This window comes from Sinocyclocheilus rhinocerous, unplaced genomic scaffold (genome assembly GCF_001515625.1).
Source record: "Sinocyclocheilus rhinocerous isolate Xijiao unplaced genomic scaffold, SAMN03320098_v1.1 scaffold887, whole genome shotgun sequence".
NCBI lineage: Eukaryota > Metazoa > Chordata > Actinopteri > Cypriniformes > Cyprinidae > Sinocyclocheilus > Sinocyclocheilus rhinocerous.
In genome coordinates this window covers 250069-262051 of record NW_015634028.1, presented here as the reverse complement: position 1 = coordinate 262051, position 11983 = coordinate 250069, and the positions used below count along the sequence as shown (strand labels likewise).

General features: G+C 34.4%; 1 protein-coding gene across 4 annotated transcripts in view; it reads right to left on the bottom strand.

The window, feature by feature from the left end:
- Nucleotides 1-2295: 2295 nt before the first annotated feature.
- The window catches only part of mettl8 (methyltransferase 8, methylcytidine), an 11928-nt gene continuing 2240 nt past the window's right edge, over nucleotides 2296-11983 (bottom strand). For 2 of the 4 annotated variants that reach the window (XM_016559094.1, XM_016559095.1), the window contains exons 3-10: nucleotides 10106-10197; nucleotides 9466-9767; nucleotides 9262-9311; nucleotides 8165-8225; nucleotides 6661-6800; nucleotides 4046-4155; nucleotides 2960-3025; nucleotides 2296-2831 (exon numbers count right to left, since the gene is read on the bottom strand). In XM_016559094.1, the coding sequence (XP_016414580.1) occupies nucleotides 2680-2831; nucleotides 2960-3025; nucleotides 4046-4155; nucleotides 6661-6800; nucleotides 8165-8225; nucleotides 9262-9311; nucleotides 9466-9767; nucleotides 10106-10197 (973 nt within the window). In that variant the 3' untranslated portion in view covers nucleotides 2296-2679. The remainder of the gene's footprint in view (nucleotides 2832-2959; nucleotides 3026-4045; nucleotides 4156-6660; nucleotides 6801-8164; nucleotides 8226-9261; nucleotides 9312-9465; nucleotides 9768-10105; nucleotides 10198-11983) is intronic. The other 2 variants (XM_016559096.1, XM_016559097.1) reach the window with 2 other exon arrangements.

Sequence of the window (11983 nt, the reverse complement as noted above, 5' to 3'; positions counted from 1 at the left end):
CACACAGACACAGACACACTTCTGTAGAATCACCTGTCGTTTTCAACATCTAGGATGATTGTAAAGATTGGCATCATGATCCAGAGCCTCAGCGTGTGTTTTTATTACACGTTTCCGCTGATCTCCAGTTAGCCGAGAGCCACCAGCGTTTTATTGCAATCGTGTTCTGCACGAAATGCTCGTTTTCTGATGGATCTCGGCCCGTGAGGCAGTCATCATCGGTGAGAAATCTCCACCCGCTGACAGATTATGAAGAATTCAGTAAAATATGGTTGCATTTGTTCCACAAATATCAGCTCGTAAAGCTGTGATGAGGAATATGTGAGTCACAGCACTGAATTCACTCTCGTTCCCTGCTTTTCATATTTCTTCCAACAGAATTACTTCTCCAGCTTTAGTTTTAGTCATGAGATCACAAAATAACTCTGTATTTCATTGAAACATAAGGCTCATTCCGCTGCTTGTGAGCTGTATATGTAGCTCTCTATGTCCAACAGAATTACTTCTCCAGCTTTAGTTTTAGTCATGAGATCACAAAATAACTCTGTATTTCATTGAAACATCATAAGGCTCATTCCGCTGCTTGTGAGCTGTATATGTAGCTCTCTATATGTCTTCATGTTTGTCAGTAACATAAAGCAGTGCTGCCCGTGTAAACTAGCTCATTACTGTATTTACACGATCAGCTAAGCAGAGATGCGCGGGAGATCCTGGTGTTTCTTGTATTCTCGGGGTTCGATCAGCAGGTGTTTCTGACCCACAGGCGCGCTCAGACGCTCATCAATACTCGTTATCACCCACAATCTAATAAACGTCCCAAAGCTCCTCCAGCACTTCCAGGAATGTCCGCTCATCTTTCTAAATATTGTTGTTAGTCATTGAACATCATATTTACTGCAGTTTTTTTTAGGATAATGAAAAATCATGATCTTTGTGCTTCAAAAATGTAAGCGCAACGGATCCAAATTACACTCTTCTCCGCTGCTCATAGTAAAATGACAGGAATTGGATTTTAAAACATGTTTTTAAATATTTATACATGTGTCATTGAGTTAATTGTGTCATTCTGTTCAGGCGTTTGTCGTTAATGATCCTTGTTTGGTCTGTGTATTAAAGCTCCTGAGTGATTCGTTCTAGTTTGTCCGGTTTCGTCAACGTTTGTGCTAGTGTTGGATTAAAGACTTTCTAAATCTTCTTCTTCTTCGTCTTCGTGCGTTTTATACAGCGTAGCTGTGACTACACACACTGCCGGTCAAAAGTTTGGGATCAGTGAGACTTGTAATGTTTTTAAAGAAGTCTCTTCTGCTCATCAAGGCTGCATTTATTTGATCAAAAATACAGAAAAAAAACAGTAATCTTGCTAAATGTTATTACAATATAAAAAAGAATCCTGAAAAAAGTATCACAGGTTCCAAAACTATATGAAGCAGTTTCCAGCTCTGATAATAAATCAGCATATTAGAGTGATTTCTGAAGATCATGCGCACACACACACACACACACACACACACACTCTCTCTCTCACACACACACACACTTACTCACTCGGTTATGCCTATAACATACAATGACAAAGACAATTTTTTTAAATAAAAATTAATTCCCATGCGATCTCATGCAATGTAATTTACAAATACAATGACTCATAATGTGCATAAGATACACATCTTATAATTATTATGACTGTGGAGTATATTTGTGAAATAAATGTCAAATAAACATTTTTTTTAAACAAATGTATTTCTTGGAAACTCAATTTGCCACTGCAAACATGTAAAACATTACAAATAAAAACATAAATATACCACATCGCAAACCATTCAATAAAAGCTTGAGCAAATACATGTTTGAAGAACAAGCATCATAAAATCTTTTGTGACACTATCAAGTTGCAAGGATCAAACTGGCCTTTCTGAGAGGATGGACAGTTTGCATATTTTGTTCTAATAAATACTAAAACAGTATAGCAGTACACAAATAATCTTGAGAAAACAAACAAACAAACAGCTTTTTAGTGATTAAATAATATTATTAGTGAACAATTAATCGCATCCAAAATAAAAGTGTTTGTTTACATAATGTATGTGTGTGTACTGTGTATATTTATTATGTGTATATATAAATACACACACATACAGTATATATTTAGAAAATATTTGCATGTATATATTTATATTCATATAATTTATATGTTAAAAAAATATATTTAATATATAAACAATATATTTTTCTTAAATATATACATGCATTTGTGCGTATTTATATATACACATAATAAATATACACAGTGCGCACACATACATTATGTAAACAAACGCTTTTATTTTGGATGCGATTAATCGCGATTGCCCAGCACTAAATATTATGCATGTTTCTTTAATTAAACGCTAAAGTGACTTTTAGAAGAACTACTGTTAACTTTCAAGACTCCAGTAATGTTAATTCACTCGACTACCTAATAATGCAATACAAGACAACGCATTCATTACAATTTATTGAAACCTAACAAAGGCAAATAGTGGCACATGGGAAGTTAAAAGAAACATACAAATGGAGTGCTTTCTTGACATTTCTGTAATGTTATATCTCCATCATTTGCTATACTTGAAGTCTATCACATAAAATCTTGATAGGACTTTGTGTTCAAGTTAAGGCCTTTAGCCCAGTTCTTTTGAGCGCTCAGTCTGAAATCAGACAAGGCTTCCTGTATTTGCTTTGCGTCCACACTCTGTGCATCACCACCTTCTTTCCTCGGTTTACCTGCAGTCTCCTGTCTTCCAGATTCTGAAGCTCCTCCAGACCAGCATTAGAAAACAAATGATGAACCTCATCTGTAAAGAGATCAGGATGTTCAGCATGAATAGTAGGCGTTTATACGAGCCAACAACGGGATGGAATTCAAAAATAATATGGAAGGAATTTAACAACAACATCTAAAAATCGGCTGAAACGGTTCTACCTTTTGTGAAGAAATACACACAGGTTCCATCCTGGCGCTTATAGAAGTTCTCAGACAAACACTGGCCTGTAGGAAGTGGCCATGCATGGTTACACAAGAGTAGATCAATCAACTTTCAATAGAACACAATAATACAATATTAGGACTGTCATGAGATTAAAAGAAAAATAACTAATCTGGTGTTTTCACTTTAACACATTCAGTTCATTTTTAAGGAAAGAAAACAAAATAATGTCATATGCAGTGTTGGGGAAAGTTACTTTTAAAAGTAATGCATTACAATATTGCGTTACTCCATTAAAAAAAGTAACTAATTACGTTACTTAGTTACTTTTTATGGAAAGTAATGCGTTACGTTACTTTTGCGTTACTTTTTAAATCTGCACAGGGCTTGCTTGTTTGTTTTTAAAATAAAAAAGTTCTATTTTTGGCAAATATAAAAGCCTTTTCACACCAAAAGTGAAATGAATAAGCCTCAGGCTGAAGGGAAAGTACATTTACGTAATATTTTTTTAACGTAATTTAAGTGAGATGAATTAATGCATATTCAGATTTATTTTAGAACTACCGTAACAACATCTGATTTCTGTCAGCATGGGGACAGGAGAGCTGTCAATCAATAAATTGGAAAAAAAAGTAACTTGCGTTACTTATTTGAAAAAGTAACTCAGATATTCTAAAATCTATTATTTTGACCCATACAATGTATTTTTGGCTATTGCTACAAATATACCCCAGCGACTTGAGACTGGTTTTGTGCTCCAGGGTCACATATATTGATGGTGTTGTATACTGTATTGACTGAATCACTGTAATAATGAACTTTGTAATAATAATAATGATAAATGAAACCCAGTGTGAGTTAATCAAACATGTCTCGGTGTAGTTGAAGAGGTACAAGAGACAAAATGTTAACGTGAGAGGAAAAAAAATGTGTATTGTGCACTTATACCATGTCATTTGTTTAACATGCATTTTCAATGGAATACACAAAAAAGGGTCTCTGTATCTAGGTTTTCACAGCTGACACATGACTAATTAAGTGAAAAGACTGACCCAGAGTTTAATGGATCGAGAGACGGTCACCTTTTTTAAATCTAAGCTGTGCCAGATCATATCTGCCATAGTCTCTGAACAGCACAATTCCTCCCTGCTTCAGGAATCCAGCCAAAGCCCTCACCGCATCTTGAGCTCTGCTGAAGGAAACCAGAAGGCTTAGAGCTGTTTTAAACAGATTCATCTTTTATTGATAACAGAGATGCTATAAAGCTAGTGGTGTATTAAAGGCTCCTGTAAGAGGGACCTTTATTATGAAACTGGAGTCGTAATAGTACTTCGGTAGAGGGCAGTGTAGTTTGATGAACTGCCGCTGTTTGCAGTGTTTGAGTGATCTGTCCGAGCCGTCAGCTGCAAGGATGATACTTTCACTTTGTTCGTGGGGATTTTTGCAGATTTAATATCAAGGTGGTAGTCACTGACCACAAAGTAAGCCTATTTTATTTATATTTGTGTTTACAGTGATCGCTACAGTGTTATATGTACCATATGAACATGCCCAGACATGTCCTGTAACGATCGTTCTGTAGTATTCAGATTGGGAATATTACTTAACGGGTAATTATTCATACTTTATCAAGATGTAAATCAGTGTTATGATGTCTTAATGACGTGATGTTGTTCTGTTAAGCTGCTACAATACCGAACGAGTGATTAGCGTTCTGTTTATGCAAATGTTACTCCGATGCGCCACGATTCTATCCATATATGGGAACTTTATGTTCATCGGGACAAATGATCACTCATGACTTGTAGTTTTCTGTGAAATACCTTGTTTCCCTTCATTTAACTGTATGTTCAGTAGAGAAATGCCAATTATGTGAATTATGAATGCTTTGGTTTCACTATGTAACCGTAAATATTACTATTGTTTATCTATATCTTTAGCTTATTCATTTCTTTATTGTACTTATTTTGCAGACTATCTACACCTTTGATTGTACCTCTGTGGCCCTTCCTTTTCTCTACTAATACACCATCGAAAGCTAATCACCTGTCTCTTCATTATTGGTGCTCTGACCGGCACCCAGGGGGGTTTACTCATCCATTACCTGATCAGAACCTAACAGTCCCAAAGTCTCTACAACAAGTGGCATCAGATGAGTTTGAATATAACAACAATGTCTCCATATTGTTTGAATGGGCTCATCTCTGTGATACATTTTTGCATCTTGACAGCCTGAGTTGCTATTGTGTGGAAAAGATAAGCCTGCATATGAGTTTGAAATAAAATGAGGGTGAATGAAATGATGACAGAATGTTCATTTTTGGATCTCTTTTAAAGGTTTCTAAATATAACGAAATAGATTTTAGTGTCTAAAAATAGAATTAAGGTGCAATTATAGTTTGCTATTAAAGCGAATTCACTCTAACACATCTATAAAGATGTAATTTACAACAGCTTCGAACGTGGCTCAGCCAATCAGAATCAAGGACCGGAACTCTCCATTTTATAATAATCTTTTTGAATGCCTTTTTATTTTTATATCTTGTTTTCATGATAGTTTTAGTAAAAATTTTAGTCATTTTATTGTGTGTTTTTTTTTTATCTATATATAGATTTATAGTTACATAGTTTATTAATTTTATTTAAGTTTTAGCTTTAGTTATTTTTGCATATAAAGTTAAACTAAACAAATTGTATGTATCTAGGGGTAGGTTTAGGGGTAGGGTTGGTGTAGGACAATAGAAAATACGGTCTGTACAGTAGAAAAACCATTACGCCTATGGAGAGTCCCCACAAGGATAGCTGACCAGACATGTGTGTGTGTGTGTGTGTGTGTGTGTGCGTGTGTGATATAATGTCAGATATGTTCCCTGAAATTACTGTAAGGCTTCATTCATAAGCTATCACCAAGTAAACCTGATCCAGATTCTTCAGCCCATGGTAACTAATAAGTGCACTGTATAAATAACTCAAACAAGGACTCCAGATTCAGTATTGAACATTTGAAGGAATGTATAAAACTTTATGATTTATCTGTGAATCTGATGAGGAAACAACAATAGTTCAAAACCTCTCAGAGTAAGAAGAGAGGCTAGAGACACTGGTCTGGGGTAACTGCGAGTACAAGTGCAGACAATCTGAGCTTATTCAAGGGCTTCACATTTGCACTTACTTCACATGGAACAAATCAGAAATACTCCAGAGCTCTGGCAAAGTATGTAAACTGACCATCTCAAACACTACATTTTCCATAACACTGCTACAGAGCTGTCAAGATCATGTTTATGTTTGAAGATTTCTTACATAACTTCTGAAGCTACAATGTTGGTCCTGATAACACAATCATGTCCAAATTACATCCATTGAATCCAAGAGAAATGAATCTAAGAATGAACTTCATCATGTTTTAACATAAACCTATGGACTGGCCTGATGTTAAGTTTGTATAATCACACTTCTAAATATTAAAACATAAAAGTAGTGTAATGATCAAATAAAAACATGCTTATGATTATTTAATGTATATTTTAAAGATGTTAAATACATGTTGCAATAGGTAAATTTGACTGAAGGACACAACAGCAGGGTAAAGTGGGAATGGCTGCTATAAGCGAGGACACTGGTCAAATAAACAGACTCTAATGTCAGGTGCATGCTGGGCAAGTGTGTTACAGTGTTCACATAATGAATGTGTTACCGTACTGGGTGGATGGCAGAGAGCACAAAGACCACCAGAATAATGTCCAGACTCTCGGGGGGGAAGGGAAATGGGGACGCCGTGTCACAAATGTCCCGCACAAATGCGTGACACACTGCAGGGTCATAGTCTGGGTGCTCCTGCAAGGGGAAAACATACACAACTGTCCTCAAACGACTGCCGTTTTTGAGAAGCATTTTAGATTTTGCCTTCGTGGAATTGCAAACATTTTATCATACTAATACAACTAACAAATGGTACGAGTTCCATTTATTTTAATACGAAAGCTGTTGACATTTTAATTACATAAATACATGGGAATGATATTGCTTTAATACATTTTAAATACACTAAATAAAATTACTTAAATATATATTTTTTATTTTACTTAAAAAGCATAGAAATGAAGCATATGAAGAATTGTATTAAAATTATAACCAGCATAAATTAAATTCAGTACTACCATTAAATATAGAGTGGTACTTCAAATATTGTATATACTCAATTACATATTTTTAAGCAGAGAAATGCTGTTTAATAACTTGTTTTATCAATAAATAAATAAACATTAAACGACTTAGTTATCTTAGGTCGTTTAAGCTTATATGGCTGCATATAATTAATTACAAATACAGTAAAACAGTAATATTGTGATATATTATTACAATAAAAATAACTGTTTTATATATAAAACAATGAAATGTGTGATTCAAAATATGGGAAAACAAATGAATATTGAACATTCTTTCATATTAGCAGTACATTGTGATTTAGTTTTTTTTTTTTTTTTTTTTTTTTTTTAAGAGTACTTTATTCTTGCCATTACTCCAGTCTTCAAGACACATTTCTTATTATTATCAGTGTTGAAAACATATTCATATTTTTTGTTGTTGAATATTGTAATCTACTATCAAAACACTTTATTAAATAATTTTAAAAGTTTGTAGTTACATCTAAAATGTATATTTTCAGAAATGCTTTATAAAATATTCCTTAACAATGAACAAAGAAGGACACCAAAGATTCAAATAATCAGACTATTGTTCTCATTAGAATTTCTGTTATGATGATGTTAAAAAAAATCCAACCTTTTCAAATGCCCAAAAAGCATGCAGCAGCTTAATATGAACAGAAAAATGTAAAAAAAAAAAAAAAAAGTTTTTAAAGTAAAACGTGTTTTTACTCAAACTCAAGCATATACTGATGGAATAGAAATGCCGCTGTCGGCACGCTGTGGATGTCACTTCCCCCACTATTCAATATGTTCTGCTGTTGGCATTTGATGAAGGTCTCTGCATACCAAAAAGCATCAAGCACCAGGAGACAGAGCCAAACTCCCACACGACTGATCAGCCGTCATTAATATTAATGGAGAACAGGATATGTTGCCCTCCCCGTCTTCATCCATTCTCAAAGGCTTTGGCTAATGTAAATCTGGGATGTGTGTGGGCTCTGTTTGATGTAAAGGTGCACTGAGGAGCAGAGACATGTGACTGTCATTTACCTGGATGAGCTCAATCGCTTGAGATGAGAAGTCACAGCAGTACAGAAACGCCTTACTGCCCCTAGAAATACACAAATACACCTGCTTACATGCTACTCCCAATAACTGTTTCTATCACAACTTTTGGGATTTTCATCTCCTTAACTGAAAATGTTATATGTGTGGCATAATATACTACGATAAAACAAAAACTGTGTCCGTCTTCATTTCAGGCTGCAAAGCCACAAAATGTGATTATTTTAAAGGGGGTGATTATTTTCTATACCCACTGTACAATCAGCCTCCTCTTTGTGTCCTGATCACCGTGATAGAATCTATTTTGCGAATCATAATGATCATTACTGACCGTATCAATATCCTACTTATTACACAAATATTTACCAAATACATAAAGACACTGATATTAAAAAAATTGATGAGTTTAAATTATTTTATTACACAAGAAGAACGTGAATAACAACTTACATACTGAAGATATAGTTCTGCACATAAAGCTATCAAATGGTTTCAGAAGACTTGAGCATGAGAGAACGTTTTTTTTTTTAGATTTTTTTTCAGCAGGGATGCATTAAATTGATCAAATAAGACAGTACAAATATTTATAATGTTAAAAAAATAATTATACTTCAAATAATTGCTGTTCTTTTGAAGTTTCTAAAAAAATGCCACAAAAATATCAAGCACTGTTTTCAACATTAATAATAATCAAAAATGTTTGCTGAGCAGCAAATCAGCATATTATTATGATTTCTGGAGGATCGTGTGACTCTGAAGACTGGAGTAATGATGCATACAATTGCATATTAAAATATACTCAAATAGAAAATAGTTATTTTAAACTGTAATACAAGTTCACAATATTAACGTATTAGTCTACTTTGATCCCTTGGTAAGCAGGGATTTCTTTCAAAAATATTTTCCTCCATTTTCTTTACTGACCCCAAATGTCTGAATAGTGTACTTCATGGTGCTTTTTGCCCTTTGCTAGGGTAATTGACAGACAAACGTCTACATAATTTATCCTAGCAATAAAAATGAGATTTTTCTTCTGAGGAAATGAGGTTGTGTTTTCCTCACAGTGGAGATGACGCTCTTACCTGATGGTGCTGATGATGGGAAACACACTGTTCCCTGCACCACAGCCCACCTGCATAAAACACACAAATCAAAATCAGCGCAAAACAAGGCAATACTACAGCTTAAGAATCCCAAACCTAAATTATTTAACACACCACAAATGATTATATACATATATATATATACATATATATGCAATAAATAAATAGTTCTGGCTGTAACACCTCTAGTATCCTGAAAGCAGCATGCTGTCCCGGGAATGTGTTCATATGACTGGTTAATGTACTGGAAGCGCAGGGCTGCTGCTTTTCTCTGTTCCCAGACTCGGAGCACGAGTCCACCCCACCGCCCTGCTCCTGCTCCTGCTCCTGCTCCTGCTCCTGCTCTGGGAGGCACAAGCCTGTGGTGTCTGGAGGGAGAAGCTCTGGGAATTCGGTGAAGAGCCAAGTTCGGTTTCTGAAGAACTTCCTCTGGTGCATCTCATAAAATCGGTCCCAATATTTATGAGCTTCTCTGTCATATTTGGCTGATGGGAGAGAAAACAACAAGGCATCAAACTAGAAAAACAAGCTGGCAACCATTAATAGGGGGCATGTTTTAACACATACAGTGTGTATAGAAAAGAATCACCCACCCTTTAAAATAATCACATTTTGTTGCTTTGCAGCCTGATTTTTTTTTTCTGACATGTTGGTGTTATATATTTTACTTGGATGTTATAAGTGGCACTGATTAAATACAGCTGGATAAAACAAAAACTGTGTCCGTCTTCATTTCAGGCTGCAAAGCAACAAAATGTGATTATTTTAAAGGGGGTGATTGTTTTCTATACACACTGTGTGTGAATGCTAAGGTTTGACTTACATTGCTCTTCTACAGGAATCTTCTCTTTAGAGTTCTCCTCTGCTTTTTGCCGGGCTTTCTCTGTCTCCTCCTCTGTCCACTGCACATGATCCCTGGAGCACAGAATGAACAATAATTTCACTTAACTGATCAAACACTTCTTTTTCAGTACTTGTTGTAACAACAGTAAACTGAATTTTCATTTTGCATTAAATCTGCCAGGCAATAAATGCAAACACTATTATTAAAAGATTATTTTCTAAATAAGGAGCAACAATTCTTAGTATTAATAGATTTGATTACCTAAATAAATTAAAGCTTACATTTTCTTTTGTAGTTCTTGATTTTTGGTACATTTTTGGTTAATGCAACCCCAGGTTCCTCCCAAGCTTTTTTCCTCATCTACCGGCACATCCTAATGTTTTTCAGTTTCAGGTTTATTTAATTTAATTTATTTTATTCTTACTCGCTGGTAGTGACGTGTCTCTATGAGCCGGCTCCTTTAAGTGAACGATGAGAGTCGTTTCCTGTCTGAGAGCTGATTTCTTTCTTTCTTTCTTTCTGTTATACGGTAACTGTGTTCCATTTTGAGAGGGATTTGTTTGGAATGATTTTGATTAGTTCACTATAATGTTCTATAAATTTGGCTGAATTATAAAAGCCAGAAGTGGTTCTAATGAAGAGTTGTTTAGGAGCCTGAAAGAGCCGGTTCTTATTGCTGAGCTGAGCCAAATGATCCGGCTCTGTAAAAAGAGACAAAGCTTTTTTTTTTTTACATTTCTGTAAAGCTGTGTTGGAACAATGTGTATTATAAAAAGCAGAAGAAATGAATAAATGTAGCGTCTGGACCAATCAGACACACCATTTTTCACTTCAGCAAAGATCAACTTGAACCTTCAGATTGCATCAAACCTCTCTTTCAGACAGATGAGACTTGCAAGTATTCAAACTTAGTCTTATTAATTGATACATTAGGTATCATTTGCACCTTTTTACAAAGGTGTGTTTGAACTAAGAATCTGATGTTTCCTTCAGGCGGTAGATCTGCTGAATATCAAATGGTACCATAGTTTCATATTCTTATTTCTCTTCTCTTTACTGCGTTAAGCTTTTAACCCTTTCCTATACCAACTGTATGTGTGTGTGTGTGTGTGTGTTTATGTGTATGTTAGACCAGTTTAAGTGTGTATTTGTATGTTAGACCAGTTTAAGTGTTTATGTAGTATGTTAGACTAGTTTAAGTGTTTATGTAGTTAATAAAGTCTTACTTGTATCACACTTGATGTTGTTCATTGTTTGCTCATAACTGAAGTCACTTACTCATGCAGATTTATGCTACAAGCTCTGTGTAGAGTTGTACAGTAAGAAATTTATCTCCCTTAACCAGGAAATTAACGTTCTTAGAATTGACAGACAGTTGACCCTGAGAGGTCAAGTAAATATCTACAGCGGATCTAAATATTTATAATTAATTATAACTAGTTATGATTAATTATTCATATTTCCTCATGAGCTGATTCGCTACATAAATTAATAAAATAAATAAATTAACGTTTTACCATGCAATTTCAATCAACTTATTTATTTATTTTTCCTGTCCACTTAAATAGCCCTGTGATATATATATATATATATACAGTGTTGGGGAGTTGTGTTCTGTGTATATTTATTATGTATATATAAATACACACACTTGCAATATATATTTTGAAAATATTTCCATGTATTTCCATGTCTATATTTATAGTCATATAATTTATATTATATATTTAATAACATATTTTTCTGAAATATATACATGCATGTGTGTGTATTTATATATACATAATAAATATATATATAGTACACATACATGATGTAAACAAACAAAAACTTTTATTTTGGATGCGATTAATCGCG